The sequence below is a fragment of the Schistocerca serialis genome, chromosome 8, assembly GCF_023864345.2.
Source record: "Schistocerca serialis cubense isolate TAMUIC-IGC-003099 chromosome 8, iqSchSeri2.2, whole genome shotgun sequence".
Taxonomy (NCBI): Eukaryota; Metazoa; Arthropoda; class Insecta; order Orthoptera; family Acrididae; genus Schistocerca; species Schistocerca serialis.
The window spans coordinates 275,621,625-275,641,128 of record NC_064645.1 but is presented as its reverse complement, the minus strand read 5'-3'; the positions used below and the strand labels follow the sequence as shown (position 1 = coordinate 275,641,128).

Below are 19,504 nucleotides of genomic sequence, written 5' to 3'. Positions count from 1 at the left end.
TTGTACTACTGTAGTAGGCATGGGCTTCGTGTCTATCTTGGCCACAATAATGTGCTCACTATGCTGTTGGTAGTAGCTTACCCGCACTCCTATTTTTTTATTGATTATTAAACCTACTCCTGCATTACCCCTATTTGATTTTGTATTTATAACCCTGTATTCACCTGACCAAAAGTCTTGTTCCTCCTGCCATCGAACTTCACTAATTCCCACTATATCTAACTTCAACCTATCCGTTTCCCTTTTTAAATTTTCTAACCTACCTGCTCGATTAAGGGATCTGACATTCCACGCTCCAATCCGTAGAACGCCAGTTTTCTTTCTCCTGATAACGACGTCCTCTTGAATAGTCCCCGCCCGGAGATCCGAATGGGGGACTATTTTACCTTTGGAATATTTTACCCAAGAGGACGCCATCATCATTTAACCATACAGTATAGCTGCAGGCCCTCAGGAAAAATTACGGCTGTAGTTTCCCCTTGCTTTCAGCCGTTCGCAGTACCAGCACAGCAAGGCCGTTTTGGTTAGTGCTGCAAGGCCAGATCAGTCAATCATCCAGACTGTTCCCCCTGCAACTACTGAAAAGCCTGCTGCCCCTCTTCAGGAACCACACGTTTGTCTGGCCTCTCAACAGATACCCCTCCGTTGTGGTTGCACCTACGGTACGGCCATCTGTATCGCTGAGGCACGCAAGCCTCCCCACCAACGGCAAGGTCCATGGTTCATGGGGGTAGGTCTTTAATCCTACAAATTAATATTTAAATACAAAGCAAGTAATGTGGAGAAAATATTATTACTGCAATAGTGAATAATCAAAATGTCAAAGGATGCTTCTTAGAAGGCATGAAATCTGAAGTGTTGCTGATAACATAAATTATTTATAGACAAACTTCAAGATACTCAACCACAGTAATTTCCATGTTGACTGTATGTCTCCGGGAGTGGAGCTGTATATTTTAGTGCAATGTGGATACATGCTATCCATGCACATTTGACAGGAAAACAGAACTCCTTATAAATGAGTACAGACAGTAGAAGAAAACCTTATGAGACACTTCTCCCATTACTTATCTGCCTGCGGAATTTCAGACACCTATTATCTGTACATCAGACAGTTATGTTTACTTGAACTAGCCCTCCATCCTAATAATACATACCGTAGATAACTGTACATTTACATAATTATTTGTACCAACATTCTCATTTAAATGATAAGCATGCAGTAGTTGATAAACAGCAGTTGAATAACTCAATAATTAAGGTGTTCAACTATTATTTCAATTTGTCTGTTAATTGTTTTAAACATACATTTGTAACTTAAATAATAACAAACTGAAATAAAGGTAATTTGCGATCATTACTTTTGGATGTCATTGCTACTGATTTGTTCCACATCATTGAAGGTTCTCCTTTGTAGAGTAGTCAATGAAACAGTTGTACCTGAGGGACACCAAACAAATAATTACGTTGGTTTTCAGTCTCTCATATTTGCCTGCTTTTTAATGATTGTGGTGACCTCGCTATCAGTGATGCAAAATGTCACAAAAATGAAACACTTTGACAGCAATATTAATTAACACTCATGCAGGGAGCCATATCTTTGTGACTCAAGCCATCCTCAATTCACAATGAATGATTGAACAGTATGCACATCATCTTTTTTATGTTCCATTGCTAGTAATAAATTCATGTTAACTACACTCTCTAGTACCCAGCATCATTCTGCAAGCTTCCCACACCAGAACTGCTACAGATTTAATTTTCCTTCCGAACTATTTAAGAAAAGGGTTCTGTAAAATTCTGCAACATAGTTTGATTTTCTCTCAGTGTTTTGGTTTTTACATTGATCAGTCTTGCAAAGTAGGCCATACTATTAAAAGATATTAGTCATTTATGGATCACCAGTGGTCCATATAAAATTTTCTATAATATTTTCTTTGATATCTTTTTTCAGAAATAAGTAATGTGCCACATTCTTAAATTTTTTCCCTCAGCCATTTCTATGATACTGCAAAATACATCTATGACTGTTTATTTAATAGGTTTATGGAGAAGAGTTTGGTATAGTGGGCAGTGATGCAGCTGATGTAGAAGCAGAGAAACATCACCGTGAGGATACAAAGAAAGATAAAACAAGAAGTCGCAAAGTATCTGATCAAGCAAGTGCTCAAGCATCACCAGTCCGCAGGAAAGACAGTATGGGTAAAAAGGACAGGTACTTCACTTATCTTGTTATATCTTCACATATAAATAGCTTTCCTTTGATATATTTCATATTATGTTCAAAAATTTATCTTTTTTATGTGAGTGTCTCAATGCATAAGATCATCTGGCAAAACATCCTCTTAATTTAAATTTTAGTGAAAACTACTTTCTTGAACATTCCTAATTCAGTTAATAAATAGATAACTTTTTTTATAATTTCTATCATTACGAAGCCTCAAGTATCAGTTGCTGTTTTGTTGTCACTTCCTGAAAATACATACATGCACAGTCTATCCACTGCTGCACTTGTTCTCAAGAAGGAAAGACTCCTGAACAACAAAGAGTTAACACAGATCAATACAGAAAACAATATAATACATAAAATTCTCCATTCTTTTCAGACAGAGTTTTACAGTAGGCCTATAATTGATATTGCTTCAGTAAATATCAGTTCCACAACCATAGTATTTTTTATATTATTAGTATTTATTTAATCACAACCAGTTTCAAGGCTGTTGCCCCATTATCAAGCTTTCACAATTGTGCCTTTATCAGACTTTAACGGGCATTAGCCACTCCATAAATAAAGGTTCTAGACTTGATCTAGCATTCTCTTACATTTATGGTCTGCTGCACAGAAAAAATGTTCAAATGTGTGTGAAATTTATGGGACTTAGGAGCTAAAGTCATCAGTCCCTAAGCTTACACACTACTTAACCTAAATTATCCTAAGGACAAACACATACACCCATGCCCGAGGAAGGACTCGAACCTCCGCCAGGACCAGCCCCCACAGTCGATGACTGCTGCACAGAAAAAAGGCTTGTATCACTAGGCAAAAAAATAACTGGCAAAAAAATAACTGGCATGAAAACGGCTAATCTCTACATTTTTGGGTATACTGATAGCAAAAATGTTAATGAAAATGCAAATTAGCTCTCATTTTGCAGTTGTAATAACTTTATGTTATTACCTATATAAGCTTATGCATATGTTTACCTTGGTGTTATCTTTCAGAGGAAGGTCATTGAAAGTGCAGCTGTTTTACCTGACATTTGAGTTTTCTGGTGGTGTTTCTGTGATTAGTGTCCAGTAGTATTCAGCTAATATTGATTCGCTCTTCTTTCCCTGGTCTCTCATTTCCTTGTCTGAAATTTGCTTCTGGAAGCGTTCTCCGTGCTCGTTGGTTACAGCATCACAGTTATCAGGACTGAAGTTCAAGTGGAATATAGAAAATTTAGCTTTAAGGACATGTTGCATCTAAGTTTACTGTACAGTTTGCATGTCTGGGGACCCACGAAAACCCCCTCTATTATTTTTGCCTCACTAAGTTGTGGAAACTTCTTATATAAATAGTGATGTGCTCCATGATCTTAATAAAGTTTTCCATTAGGCCCAATTTTATATGAAGAGCAGGGAGAATTGGATTCAACAAGTACTTCGTGCATAACATTGTGAGATCTTAGTTCAAGTGATTCATGCTTAGGCCAGTCTTTCTTTTTATAATGAAGTTATTTTGGTGCAGCAATCCCAGAGGCACAGGAAGCATCAAAATTTTGGTGTAGTGCTGTTATAACCCAAGTAATATGCCTGTGATTTCTGGGTCCCCAGAATTCTGTCATTTAAACTTGTCATAATTCAATTGCATTAACAGTTGTTTCATGTTATCACATGTTTTCTTCACGTAAGGTGCATACCCAGTCAGAATATAGCTGCCATTAATCCCTCTACATCACAATGAAATATCAAGTTCTATTCTTTGTCAAAAAATGGAAGGACTGGCATGTGGCAGTTACAGAATGCGATAACATTTAACATCTTATCAAGACAATTCCACTGTTGAAGTCTTGACACCAACAGTTCAGCTTTACCTTTCAACAGTTCCAGATGTCTCACTAGGCCATTAATTCACACAGTGTTATTTTGTGATTCTCTCTACACTCATTTCTACACACAAAATCAGGGTCTTTCAAAGAACTAAGTTTTGAAGGTGATGGTACAGCACTTGTTTCCCTACTGTCCTCATCACTATTGCTATTTGCCTTCAGCAAATTACTGCAGATTTCAGTGCTGGACCATCAACAACTGTCAGCATGTGAACCATTCAATGAAACATTATCAATATGAGCTTTTGGAGCTGAAGGCCGACTTGTGTACCCTTGATGACTGCACAACACAAAGATTTACACCTCTCCAGGGACCGTCAACATTGAAATTGGACTGTTGATGACTGGAAACATGTTACCTGGTCAGACGAGTCTCATTTCAAATTGTATCAAGCGGATAGATGTGTATGGGTGTGGAGACAACCTCATGAATCCGTGGACTCTGAATGTCAGCAGGGGACTGTTCAAGCTGGTGGAGGCTCTATAATGGTGTGGAGCATGTCCAGTTGGAGTGATATGGGAGCCCTGATACATCTAAATATGACTCTGACAGGTGACACGTATGTAAGCGTCCTGCCTTATCACCTGCATCCAATCGTGTCCATTGAGCATTCCAACTGACTTTGACAATTCCAGCAGGACAATGCAATGTCCCACACATCCACAAACAGAGGGGCTCCAGGAAGACTTACACTAGCCACCAGACTCCCCAGACATGAATATTATTGAGCATATCTGGGATGCTTTGCAATGTGCTGTTTAGAAGAGATCTCCACCTCGTCATACTCTTATGGATTTATGGACACCCGTGCAAGATTCATGGTGTCAATTCCCACCAGCACTCCTTCAGACATTAATCAAGTCCATGCCATATCACGTTGTGGCACATCTGCATGCTCGCGGGGCCCTACACGATATTAGGCAGATTTACCGGTTTCTTTGGCTCTTCAGTGTGTAAGGAAAAAAAGTGGATGGTTGAGCCCAAATAAAGCAGCAACTCACTGTACAAAGACCTGCACACATCCACAAAAACATAATGTTACGCAATTGGCTGAATGGTAACAATGTGGTGTACTACAAATTGCTTCCCTAAGGTGTAACCATCACTGCTGACATTCATTGTCAACAGCTGAAACAGCTTTCAGGTACAGTCAAAGAACAACAACAAGGAAGACTTTGTGAAGTAATACTGCTCCATGATAATGCCCACCCACATTCTGCTAGCCTCACAAAAAACACTATACGGGAGTTGGGTTGGGAAGTCATTCCATACCCACCTTATTCACCTGACCTTGCGCCCTCAGATTTTCTTCTTTTCAGGTCTCTGTCAATCAACCTTCAAGGAACTTCCTTTCCAGATGAAAATACACTTTGAATATGACTCAATGAGGTCTTCACCTTAAAACCTTGTGATTTCTTCAAGTGGAGAATCGAAAAGTTACCCCTGAGTTGGCAAATTGTTGTAAACAGTGAAGGAGAATATATTATTCATGAGTAAAGTGTTCCTTATGTGTACGTCTACTGTTAATTAAATTTATAGAAAAGCACTACAAACTTATGCACCAAGTTAATAATTGCATGCTTCCAGCTGCAACGACCCCTCATAATGAGAAGGCAACCTCAGCACACTAGTGGACAGAGTTCATGAAATATCTGACCCAGAGAGATTAACAGAGGAATTGCAGAACCTGCACAAAGTTTTCCAGAAGCACAGCTACAACTAATGTCAGATTGAGATTTCCTTAAAATCAAAGATGCCTAGGCGACAGATTGCATAGGAAGAAGACAGATCTATTGTGACAGCATTTATCTGTTAGGTCAGTAAGACATCTGAGAAAACTGTAAATACTATAGAAATGTAATATCAAATGTGCATTTCATCTGCGGCCAAAGACAAAGCCTTGTTAAGGCTGAGTTAGGACTCTGAAAGCCAAGAGTCTATCGCATCCTGTGTCAATGCAGATAAAGTGACCTAGATCAGACCATCCAGACAATACAAGAAAGATGTGGGGATCACAAGCATCACATAGATAAGGAACATCCAACAAAGCAAGTTGTGGCACCAAGTTATTGAAACAGATCAAACCATTCTGGGATTGTGTTTTAAAAGAATCTATGTAGATCTCACTACATGATGAGATGATAGATAAAGTTTTGGAATAAGTAAGACTTTGGGCCCAGCTGTAAACATGTTCAAAACACAGTGACAGTCTGTAGGAAGATCCATTCATTCCACTTCAACTGAAATCACACAAAATAGATGTGCCTCCTCTGCAACAACTGCACCATGACCCCACAGTGGCGGCACAGAGACTGAAGACCATGGATTGTCTCCTGACGGTGTGCTTCCTCTGCCACCTCACAAGTGGAGCTGCCCATGGTACTTTGAATTCGACCTCAGCAGCACGATAGAGGAGATGCATAAGACTGCACACATTGGAGGACAAATCAGTCATCAGGACTGCCTGAGGATAGCAACAAGTTAGCTTGCCAAAATAACACACCAGCTGGCTGCACATCCGAAAATGTTTCCAAATTGTATGCTGAGGAAGCATAAAATTGCACAAGATTTGATTAACTACAGCATGCACAGAGACATTTAAGCAATCATTCTTCCCATGTTCCTTAGACAAAGGGAACAGTAAGAAACTTTATTACATGTTACAATGGGAACTGTCTTCTATCATGAACTTCACAGTGATTTGCGGAGTACAGATATAAATGTCAGTCTAATGTTGTTTGTAATTTAAGTGTTTACATTAAAGCCAACACCACCATTTTTAAGTCATACTTATGACAGCTGTACTGTGTCCCACTTATGATATTAAACTCTTTTTCCAGTTCCACTCTTCAGATTATGAAGTACTTCAAGTTATTGTCAGTGAATAAAACATAGCAGAAGCAGTTGGTTTTCTAAGTTCCATGTTATTGTGAATTTAGCCAAACTTTATACGGATTTTGTGGGCACACAATTAGTTCTATAGTATAAAGATATTAATAGGTCACGTATTTGCACTTTCACGTGAACCACAAAACCGACATCTCACAAAATTGCAAATGACAAAGCTCCTCCCATAACCTTACCCATAGTACACTAGGCTTCCAGGCTCAGAATGTTTGGTGAAATCTAATCAACAGTGCTAACTCTTAGCAGTGCCAAATTCATAGTAGTCTAAGTCTAGGTCTGAATGCTTCTGGATCTCAGATCATGGGATCAGTTTGTGTGCTGCTGTTTTGGTAACGTATAATGGAAATGGAGGTATCAACCTCTATTGTTTACATATGTATCTGTTACTCACCATCCTCACTATAGGATGTACAAGGTTTTCTTTGCTAATTTATGAGTTTGTGACCCCCAGGAATACCCAGTATCAGTACCATACACCTCCAATTTACAAGAATGCAATGATTTTCAATGATTTGTGCCCCACCTTTCTGTGATATCAGTTTAATTGTCTTCTATATATTTTTGTTTATAAACTTATCCAGTAATACTTGCTGTCATTAATAATGTAATTTTCAGCAACTGAGGATTAAAGCTATCAAGTTGTTTTGTTAGGCTACCTACTCCCATTATCACAAAGCTTACATTTGTTGACAAATCCTCTTTATGATTCTCTATTTATTTCTAATGACGTGTCTCACATTTCACATCCATGCTCTGCTCCCATGTCCAGTCACTCTGCTCTTGTTACTAATGTGAATCTTCTGTGGAATTGTCATTATGGTTACCTGCTTGTTTACATTTACCTGCCATGAAAAATGCTATAACTCAATTCCTTTACAAAAACTATTTTAACTTTTTTATTTTAAATTCAGTCATTTTTATGACACTAAATTAATTGTTTTCTTAAAATGTTGTGTTAAGGTTCCATCTAAGGGTCTAATAATGGAAAAATGATGACCGTAAATAAATTAAGCTATGGATATGAAAGTAACACAAATGAATTCACACTTCAAGCAGATTCTGAAGAAGCTCATTAAGGTAATACACCTCTGTTTCGGTTTAGGAGGTCCTCTAGGGTCTCTGTGTCATGTTGATGGGTCCTTCTCCCCACCTGGTCCCATATATGCTCAATAAGTACCCAATTAGGGCTTCGAGGAATCCAAGCGCTAGCAAGAATCACTGCTTCATCCAAGAACTCTTGGCACATTTGTGCAATTGTGATTAATAAATGGAGTGAAAGGTACAACATAATCCAATATGATTTCCTGCATGGAACAATGTGCTGTTAGCCTCTCCAAATCCTTCCTTGCAGTCATACTGATTCCTGCCTACACCATCCAACAACCGCTTTGAAAATGCATCCTAGATGAGAATGTGCAAACCTCAGCCCTTGTTCAGACCCTGTCTCTATCATCAGTCAATCTTTGGTCAAATCATGACTCAAATGATGGTCAACACTTACTGCCATTCTTGTATTTAACAACCCAAATATTCGCTTCTGAAATGTAGCCAAGCTGTGTGATGCTCTCTGGTAAGTTCTGAGCCTGTAGCAAGTCTCCTAGTTTAAACATTGTCTTCTTCCAGTCTTCTTTGGACATTTCTCTCACAAACATTGACCTCTCAATACTTGGTGGAGTCGATATCATGCTTCAATGCCACTGGTGTGGCGATGTTGGAGGAGAACATGTAGTTATGTGAAATGATTGTCTGTTGCCAATGTTACTTTTCTCAGATCTGATTATGGTTTCCATGCATAGCCTTCAGTTTCCGTGTACCTTCTTGCAGTTCTGGAAGTCATGGAAGGTGTGGTTCTCAATGCTTCTGGAAGTCATGGAAGGTGTGGTTCTCAATGCTCTTGCAATGTGGTGTATGCTATGACCATCTTCCACCAAAGCAACAGTTTTTGGTGCATTTTCAAGGCTTAACAGCATGCTTACTCCAGAAAATGCATTAAGATAATCACAGAAAATTCTGTAAGCAGATGTAATTGAAAGTGGAACAATACAAGATACAACAATAAATACCACAAGACTGGGCAAAATTATTGCTTTACATCCACTGATGCATTTTTCATGGTTTGCAGGAAAAAATAATTAAGGCTAGTGCACTAAACAAATGGCACTTCATTGTTTGCTTGCAAGGGGATTCTATTTGAATACCTCATCTAAAACTATAGAGTAAACTGCTACACTTTTGATTAAATAGATAATTGCACATAATTTATTACATGTTACATTTTTTGTGTCAGCCAGTGTAATTATAAATTTATTTTCTAGTCTTTCCCATTCACTTGGTAGTTTCTGATATATTTTTTGCCTCAATGAACTTTTATCATGTATTTGAGACCTAATTTGGCAAAATGACATATCAGATTACCTTATTGGTCTTGCAGTTACATTTATTGATTTTGATTGACTGGTCACATATTTATTTGTGTAAGACCTTCCTGTAAAAATGTCTACACATCACTCAACAAGGTTTTAGAAATTTCTTACCCAGCATTGCTACTACCATTTCTGCATTTTTTTATGAAGCTAACTTATTGTGGACAGAATTGATCGATTGGGTGAAGGTTGTGCAACAAGTAAACTCAGTGCAAGCCATCAAGAATCTTCACGTGATATGATAGACCAGGAAGGAGAAAAAGCAGAAAAATTTGAGAAGACTAATTTCCAGTCACCAAAGGCAAAGAAAAAAGATCATAAATCTGAGGAGAAAATGAAGGAACCACCACCTGTCCTCAAATATATTAAGCAACAGGTAATACCTTCATGTGTTTTAATGAAAATAGTTCTGACTTAGTGAGTTTTTTATTTTTATGTTTTTTGTTACAGTTTCTTGATAATATAACTCAGAGTAAATTAGTCATTGTGCTGTTTTAGTTGGAAAAAATTGTCTTTAAATGTCATTGTCTTGCTGTGGCCGCAGGAGTGTGTGTGTGGGTGTTATGTGCTTGCAGTGTGTACTTGTGTGCGTTTTTGCTATAAAATGAGCAAGAGCTAAAAATCTAGTGTGAGTCATTCTCTGTAATGTCTTTCTTCTCTCCTCGCATCAGTCTGTTATAGATCAGTCATTGCCTTGCCCTTACCGTATTTACTCGAATCTAAGCCGCACATTTTTCCTGTTTTTGTGATCCAAAAAACCACCTGCGGCTTAGAATCGAGTGCAAAGTAAGCGTTAGTTCTGAAAAATGTTGGTAGGTGCCGCCACAATATAACTTCTGCCGTCGAATATATGTAGCGCTACACAGCCATGCTTTGCAGGCACAAAGATAAATACTGGTGCCAAAACCTCTGCGTCAGTAAACAAAATTAAAAAAAAAAAAAAAAAGTGGAAAACGAGCTTTTTTCTCCGCCTCGAGTTTCGACCACTGCATTTCCGTACATTAATCAATGAAGTAAATACAAATACCGTATTGTTCATCTTCGAATGTCGCAGCATTTCAATGTAGTACAAAAATCCAACGAGCAAGACTGTTTGGGATGTTTATCAATATGGCCAACTCGACGTTCTGAATTTTTTCCTACCTGTGAGAAGAGATGGTTCCTAATACGAACTTTTATGAATTGTGAATCACATGCAGTATTCTCTTCACCATAAGTATAATACAAATATAAACATTTTGCCATGTATTCTTTCGTGTTTGCTGCTATCTCATTTAAATCCTGTCTGCCTAATAAACTACGGCTGGCTGGCTCTGAGCACTATGGGACTTAACATCTATGGTCATCAGTCCCCTAGAACTTAGAACTACTTAAACCTAACTAACCTAAGGACATCACACAACACCCAGCCATCACGAGGCAGAGAAAATCCCTGACCCCGCCGGGAATCGAACCCGGGTACCCGGGCGTGTAATAAACTACGAAACTAGAGTGAGACAACAGCAAATGCGGAAGAATATACATATCATGTCATGTTTATATTCGTATTATTCTTATGCCTAATAGTGATACAGTCAGAAATGAAGCACGGCAATTGACTACATTTTTAAATCTAAGATGACTAATTTCTGTGCAGAATGTAATGTACAAAAGAGGCATCTGCAACGATTTTCAAATGGAGAAAAATTTTCGCTAAACTCTCGTTCAGAACATCTTCTAACATACGCAGTCTATTATTTGGTTCTTGTTGATCATTATCAAAGAAAGCAGCAGTGTATGTAACAACAAATAGCAGTCTCTTGCAATTGTTTCGCTTATGAGACAATTCCTCTCTCTCTTTTTTTTTTTTAATTGTAAGCGGCGGTAGCGTGCACAAAAGCAAGCCATGCGGCGAGCGGCGACAGGCCGTAAACACTCATTATCAGAATGCGACAAACAATGCATGACACAGTACAGTAATGCATTTTCAGCATAGAGTGTAAACATCTATAACAAAGAGAATGGCACTTATCGGACAAAGAAAAGTAATCAATCAATTCAAACCAGACGAAGCACGTGAAAAAGGAAGGGTACCCGAATAAATACGGACGGAGCGCTTGACGCATAGCAGTGTCTACCTGGTAAAGCTTAACTGCTGAGCTTACGACTCGAACCAAACTACTGTAGCTGTATCGTCATTCATTCGACCTAAATTATGTCTCATATTACAATGGACCAACTTTGTTTCGATTTGGAGATGCAGCCTAAAACTTTTCTCTCCCTTTGAATTTCGAATCTCAGATTTCAGGTGCGGCTTAGATTAGGGAAATTTTTTTTCCTTGATTTCGAGTCTCATTTTTCAGGTGCGGCTTAGATTCGAGTGCGGCTTAGATTTGAGTAAATACGGTATTTTACCAAAGTATGCATACACTCTGTGCATGACGTGTACTGTATTAAATACTTTTGAAAAGAAAATTTTTAAGTGCGATTTTTCATTGTGGAGTAGTACACCATGATTGACTATTGCCTCAACATTTACGGGAAATAAAAGAGAAAACAAAAAGTGTGTGGAAGCTGATGGCTTGCACAATATAAGGTGAGGTCAGTTACAGCTTTGCTTTGCTGAATGCAATAAAAGAATACAATAGATAAAACATTAACTGGAAAATTTCATAGACATCTTCTGAACTTGCTGGATGAAAAAATGTTTGAGGAGAAGATTGAGTTTGTGAAAGAAGAGAATCATATTCCTTCAGAAGATTGTACTTGACCACAAAGATGCTTTAGCACTAGGAAACTGAGATATTGAAGAGAAGATTTTTAGAATGTCCAAACTATTCTACAGATTTGTTACCTTCCAGATTCCACACATTCCAGCATCTTAAGAAACTTGTGGCTGCAAAATGTCTCATGTCCATTGAAGAATTTATGAAAGTTGTATTTGAGTAATTTGCAGATCTTCGATAATTACATTCAGGAATGGAATCCAATAATTGTAAAAACATTGGATAAAGTATGTGGATGTAGATGAAGACATATAAATAAGAACAGCTTTTGTTTATGTAAAACACAGTCTTTATCTGTCAGGCCAAGAACTTTTTACACTTTTCTCTTGCATACCAAAAAATTACACATGCAATGACCAGCTGAAGAAATATGTATGTCAAGTCAGTTTTATAAAACTATTACCCTCACTTGCTCTGTGACGTCATCTAACTTTTATGGATATCTTGAAAACTTGTAACAATTTTATGAAAAGGAAAGTTGCTACTCACCATATAGCGAAGATGCTGAGTTGCAGATAGGCACAACAAAAAGACGGTCACAGGTGAAGCTTTCAGCCATTTAAGGCCTTTATCAACAATAGATGTAGACACACACACACACACACACACACACACACACACACACACACACACACACACAGCTACACATACAACTCCAGTCTGGCAACTGAAACCACATTGCAAGCAGCAGCACCAGTGCATGGTGAGAGTGGCGACTGGGTGGGGGTAAGGAGGAGGCAGGGGTGGGGAGGGGGAAGGATAGTATGTTGGGGGTGGTGGACAGTGAAGTGCTACATGTTAGACGGTGGGCAGAGGAGAGGGTCGGAGGGGGGGGGGGGGGGGGGGGGAAGTAGTGGAAAAGGAGAGAAACAAAAGGACTGGGTGTAGTGGTGGAATGATGGCTGTGTAGCACTGGGATGGGAACATGGAATGGGCTGGATGGGTGAGGACAGTGACTAACAAAGGTTGCAGGGAAGGATCCATATGACACAGGCTGTGAAGCAGTCATTGAAATGAAGGGTGTTATGTTTGACAATGTGTTCAGCATGAGGGTGGTCCACTTGTGTCTTGGCCACAGTTTATCGGTGGCCATTCATGCAGACAGACAGCTTGTTGGTTGTCATGCTCACATATAATGCAACACAGTGGTTGCAGCTTAGCTTGTAGACCACATGAATGGTTTCACAGGCAGCCCTGCCTTTAGTGGGATAGCTGATGTTTCTGACCGGACCTGGAGTAGGTGGTGGTGGGAGGATGTATGGGGCAAGTCTTGCATCTAGGTCTATTACAGGGGTAGGAGCCATGAGGTAATGGGTTGGGAGCAGGGTTGTGTAAGGATGGACGATTATATTACGTAGGTTTGGTGGACGGTGGAACACCACTGTGGGAAGGGTGGGAACGATAGTGGATGGTGCATTTCTCATTTCCGGGCACAATGAGAGGTAATCAAAACCCTGGCAGAGAATGTTATTCACTTACTCCAGTCCTGGGCGGTACAGAGCTACGACGGGAATGCTCCTCTGTGGTTGGACTGTGGGACTTTGGAAGCTGGTGGGAGGCTGGAGAGATTGGCATGAGAGATTTGTTTTTGTACAAGGTTGGGAGGACAATTATGGTTTGTGAAGGCCTCAGTAAGACCTTTGGTATATTTTGAGCGGGAGAAGGTGTCACTGAAGCCTTCACAGATCGTAATTGTCCTCCCAACCTTTTACAAAAACAAATCTCTCGTTCCTAATCTCTCCAGCCTCCCACCAGCTCCCAAAGTCCCACTGTCCAACAACAGAGGAGCATTCCTGTCATAACTCAGTACCGCCCATGACTGGAGCAACTGAATTACATTCTCCGCCAGGGTTTCAACTACCTTTCGTTGTGCCCTAAAATGAGAGATCTCCTGCCCACTATCCTTCTCACCCCTCCCACAGTGGTAGTCTGCCATCCACAGAACCTACACAATATACTTGTCCATCCTTACACAAACCTCCTCCCAACCTCTTACCTCATGGCTCGTACCCCTGTAATAGACCTAGGTGCAATACTTGTCCCATATATCCTCCTACCACGAGCTACTATGGTCCAGTTACGAACATCAGCTATCCCATCAAAGGCAGGGCTACCTGTGAAACCAGTCTACAAGCCAAGCTGCAACCACTGTGCTGCTTTCTATGTGTGCATGACAACCAGCAAGCTGTCTGCCTGCATGAATGGCCACCGACAAACTGTGGCCAAGAAACAAGTGGACCACCACGTTGCTGAGCATGCTGCCAAACATGACATCCTTCATTTCAGTGACTGCTTCACAGCCTGTGCTGTATGGATCCTTCCTGCCAACACCAGCTTTTCTGAATTGCACAGGTGGGAACTTTCCCTTCAATACATCCTACATATCCATAACCCTCCTGGCCTCAACCTTCATTAGTCACTATCCTCACCCATTCAGTGCCTTCCCTGTTCCCATTCCGGTGCTGCACAGCTGTCATTCCACCATCACACTCAGTCTTTTTACTTCTCTCCTTTTCTGCTACTATCTGCAACCCAGCATGTGGTGAGCAGCAACTTTCCATTTCGTAATATTGTTACATTCCATCCTAGATCTTCTATTGTTTGATTACCTTGAGGATTTGTTATGACACACTGAACAGTAAATCCCCATAAAAAACTAATTACTTCCTTAAAATTTCATATTTATTGATCTAGTGCATGATATAGTCATAAGTGAATTTAATATCATTAAATTCATACACCTTACTTTATTCCATTTCTCATAAAGGTTCAAATAAAAATAATGTTTCAGGTACGTGAAGTTTTCCATGCTCCACTAGCAGTACTAGTAAAAGGTGCTGTAGTACTTTCTGAGGAGCACTTTGTGAATATGCTGCCCGTAGCATGGGAACTCCTACTGGAACACAGCCAAGAAGTTGCTGCTGTAGCAGCTTCACTCTTTATTCTTGGTGCTGTGCGAGCACCAACACAAGCAACAGATATAATGCACAATGGCCTCCAGAATCAGACTCCTGCTGTTCGTATCAATGCAATACTCAGGTTAGTTCAGCTGAGACCATGAGTGTTCAGCAGCATGCTTTGCTGGAAAAAATCATTTTAAAAATAACAATTCATGTGAGATTAGATTAGATATGCTGTTCATTGTGCTTACCCATAGGGAAATGATCTTCAAGGATGCTAAATACGCAAGAAAAATGAAAATACATTTAGTTATGTACTAGAGAACTGATATGTGCAAAATAGGTAACTGATATGTTAGTGACTGAGATTTCAACTTAGATATAGGCATAGCTCTAAATTATGAGATAGAAAAGAATATTATAGGCCTTCTAAATCTTATCAATCACTTAAGGCAACACTTTGTTCTGATTTTTAAAATCATTTTTCATGTTGTTCTGTTATTGTCTTTATGTTTATCTTAATGAACATTAAACTGTGAGGAAATTAAGACTCAGAGCATCACTGGATGACAAAACACTTTTGGAAATACATACCTCATCCGTGAGCTAGTGGTCACTGGATTGGCTGCTATGTGGGGGTTCTGTGGTCAGTGTCTATTGACAACCAAGTTTGTTCTGCTCTGGACTGTATGGAACTGGGTTCACTGAGACTTGTGACTCCAGTTGCGGAGTTGCTTCTGTGAGTGCAGTGACATTTACAAACAAACAACTAAGATGATATTAAGTGTAAATACATTTTGTAATTATCATGTTATTAGACAATACAGAATTAATTCAATTATCATGTTATTAGACAATACAGAATTAATTCTATTAGTAACAGCAGACCAAATTTTTCTAATATGACAGATATGTGGCAACAACTATTCTCAGTGAACATTATCCAGGAATCATTGCAATAGTTCCAGTTTCTGAAAGCTGCTTCCAGTATGAGCAATATGTTTCAGACATACTCATTTTTAGAGAATACATCTACATCTACATCTACATTGATACTCCGCAAGCCACCCAACGGTGTGTGGCGGAGGGCACTTTACGTGCCACTGTCATTACCTCCCTTTCCTGTTCCAGTCGCGTATGGTTCGCGGGAAGAACGACTGTCTGAAAGCCTCCGTGCGCGCTCTAATCTCTCTAATTTTACATTTGTGATCTCCTCGGGAGGTATAAGTAGGGGGAAGCAATATATTCGATACCTCATCCAGAAACGCACCCTCTCGAAACCTGGCGAGCAAGCTACACCGCGATGCAGAGCGCCTCTCTTGCAGAGTCTGCCACTTGAGTTTATTAAACATCTCCGTAACGCTATCACGGTTACCAAATAACCCGGTGACGAAACGCGCCGCTCTTCTTTGGATCTTCTCTATCTCCTCCGTCAACCCGACCTGGTACGGATCCCACACTGATGAGCAATACTCAAGTATAGGTCGAACGAGTGTTTTGTAAGCCACCTCCTTTGTTGATGGACTACATTTTCTAAGCACTCTCCCAATGAATCTCAACCTGGTACCCGCCTTACCAACAATTAATTTTATATGATCATTCCACTTCAAATCGTTCCGTACGCATACTCCCAGATATTTTACAGAAGTAACTGCTACCAGTGTTTGTTCCGCTATCATATAATCATACAATAAAGGATCCTTCTTTCTATGTATTCGCAATACATTACATTTGTCTATGTTAAGGGTCAGTTGCCACTCCCTGCACCAAGTGCCTATCCGCTGCAGATCTTCCAGTATTTCGCTACAATTTTCTAATGCAGCAACTTCTCTGTATACTACAGCATCATCCACGAAAAGCCGCATGGAACTTCCGACACTATCTACTAAGTCATTTATATATATTGTGAAAAGCAATGGTCCCATAACACTCCCCTGTGGCACGCCAGAGGTTACTTTAACGTCTGTAGACGTCTCTCCATTGATAACAACATGCTGTGTTCTGTTTGCTAAAAACTCTTCAATCCAGCCACACAGCTGGTCTGATATTCCGTAGGCTCTTACTTTGTTTATCAGGCGACAGTGCGGAACTGCATCGAACGCCTTCCGGAAGTCAAGAAAAATAGCATCTACCTGGGAGCCTGTATCTAATATTTTCTGGGTCTCTTGAACAAATAAGGTGAGTTGGGTCTCACACGATCGCTGTTTCCGGAATCCATGTTGATTCCTACATAGTAGATTCTGGGTTTCCAGAAATGACATGATACGCGAGCAAAAAACATGTTCTAAAATTCTACAAGAGATCGACGTAAGAGATATAGGTCTATAGTTTTGCGCATCTGCTCGACGACCCTTCTTGAAGACTGGGACTATCTGTGCTCTTTTCCAATCATTTGGAACCCTCCGTTCCTCTAGAGACTTGCGGTACACGGCTGTTAGAAGGGGGGCAAGTTCTTTCGCGTACTCTGTGTAGAATCGAATTGGTATCCCGTCAGGTCTAGTGGACTTTCCTCTATTGAGTGATTCCAGTTGCTTTTCTATTCCTTGGACACTTATTTCGATGTCAGCCATTTTTTCGTTTGTGCGAGGATTTAGAGAAGGAACTGCAGTGCGGTCTTCCTCTGTGAAACAGCTTTGGAAAAAGGTGTTTAGTATTTCAGCTTTACGCGTGTCATCCTCTGTTTCAATGCCATCATCATCCCGTAGTGTCTGGATATGCTGTTTCGAGCCACTTACTGATTTAACGTAAGACCAGAACTTCCTAGGATTTTCTGTCAAGTCGGTACACAGAATTTTACTTTCGAATTCAATGAACGCTTCACGCATAGCCCTCCTTACGCTAACTTTGACATCGTTTAGCTTCTGTTTGTCTGAGAGGTTTTGGCTGCGTTTAAACTTGGAGTGGAGCTCTCTTTGCTTTCGCAGTAGTTTCCTAACTTTGTTGTTGTACCACGGTGGGTTTTTCCCGTCCCTCACAGTTTTACTCGGCACGTACCTGTCTAAAACGCATTTTACGATTGCCTTGAACTTTTTCCATAAACACTCAACATTGTCAGTGTCGGAACAGAAATTTTCGTTTTGATCTGTTAGGTAGTCTGAAATCTGCCTGCTATTACTCTTGCTAAACAGATAAACCTTCCTCCCTTTTTTTATATTCCTATTAACTTCCATATTCAGGGATGCTGCAACGGCCTTATGATCACTGATTCCCTGTTCTGTACATACAGAGTCGAAAAGTTCGGGTCTGTTTGTTATCAGTAGGTCCAAGATGTTATCTCCACGAGTCGGTTCTCTGTTTAATTGCTCGAGGTAATTTTCGGATAGTGCACTCAGTATAATGTCACTCGATGCTCTGTCCCTACCACCCGTCCTAAACATCTGAGTGTCCCAGTCTATATCTGGTAAATTGAAATCTCCACCTAAGACTATAACATGCTGAGAAAATTTATGTGAAATGTATTCCAAATTTTCTCTCAGTTGTTCTGCCACTAATGCTGCTGAGTCGGGAGGTCGGTAAAAGGAGCCAATTATTAACCTAGTACGGTTGTTTAGTGTAACCTCCACCCATAATAATTCACAGGAACTATCCACTTCTACTTCACTACAGGATAAACTACTACTAACAGCGACGAACACTCCACCACCGGTTGCATGCAATCTATCCTTTCTAAACACCGTCTGTACCTTTGTAAAAATTTCGGCAGAATTTATCTCTGGCTTAAGCCAGCTTTCTGTACCTATAACGATTTCAGCTTCGGTGCTTTCTATCAGCGCTTGAAGTTCCGGTACTTTACCAACGCAGCTTCGACAGTTGACAATTACAATACCGATTGCTGCTTGGTCCCCGCATGTCCTGACTTTGCCCCGCACCCGTTGAGGCTGTTGCCCTTTCTGTACTTGCCCAAGGCCATCTAACCTAAAATTCCGCCCAGCCCACGCCACACAACCCCTGCTACCCGTGTAGCCGCTTGTTGCGTGTAGTGGACTCCTGACCTATCCAGCGGCACCCGAAACCCCACCACCCTATGGCGCAAGTCGAGGAATCTGCAGCCCACACGGTCGCAGAACCGTCTCAGCCTCTGATTCAGATCCTCCACTCGGCTCTGTACCAAAGGTCCGCAGTCAGTCCTGTCGACGATGCTGCAGATGGTGAGCTCTGCTTTCATCCCGCTAGCGAGACTGGCAGTCTTCACCAAATCAGATAGCCGCCGGAAGCCAGAGAGGATTTCCTCCGATCCATAGCGACACACATCGTTAGTGCCGACATGAGCGACCACCTGCAGATGGGTGCACCCTGTACCCTTCATGGCATCCGGAAGGACCCTTTCCACATCTGGAATGACTCCCCCCGGTATGCACACGGAGTGCACATTGGTTTTCTTCCCCTCTCTTGCTGCCATTTCCCTAAGGGGCCCCAT

General features: G+C 40.5%; 1 protein-coding gene across 1 annotated transcript in view; it reads left to right on the top strand.

The window, feature by feature from the left end:
- LOC126416075 (protein unc-80 homolog) overlaps positions 1 to 19,504 on the top strand; it is a 1,008,688-nt gene that overhangs the window by 586,101 nt on the left and 403,083 nt on the right. Inside the window, exons 35-37 of the mRNA XM_050083557.1 lie at positions 2,043 to 2,215; positions 9,591 to 9,798; positions 14,979 to 15,226. Coding sequence (XP_049939514.1) covers positions 2,043 to 2,215; positions 9,591 to 9,798; positions 14,979 to 15,226 — 629 coding nt within the window. The remainder of the gene's footprint in view (positions 1 to 2,042; positions 2,216 to 9,590; positions 9,799 to 14,978; positions 15,227 to 19,504) is intronic.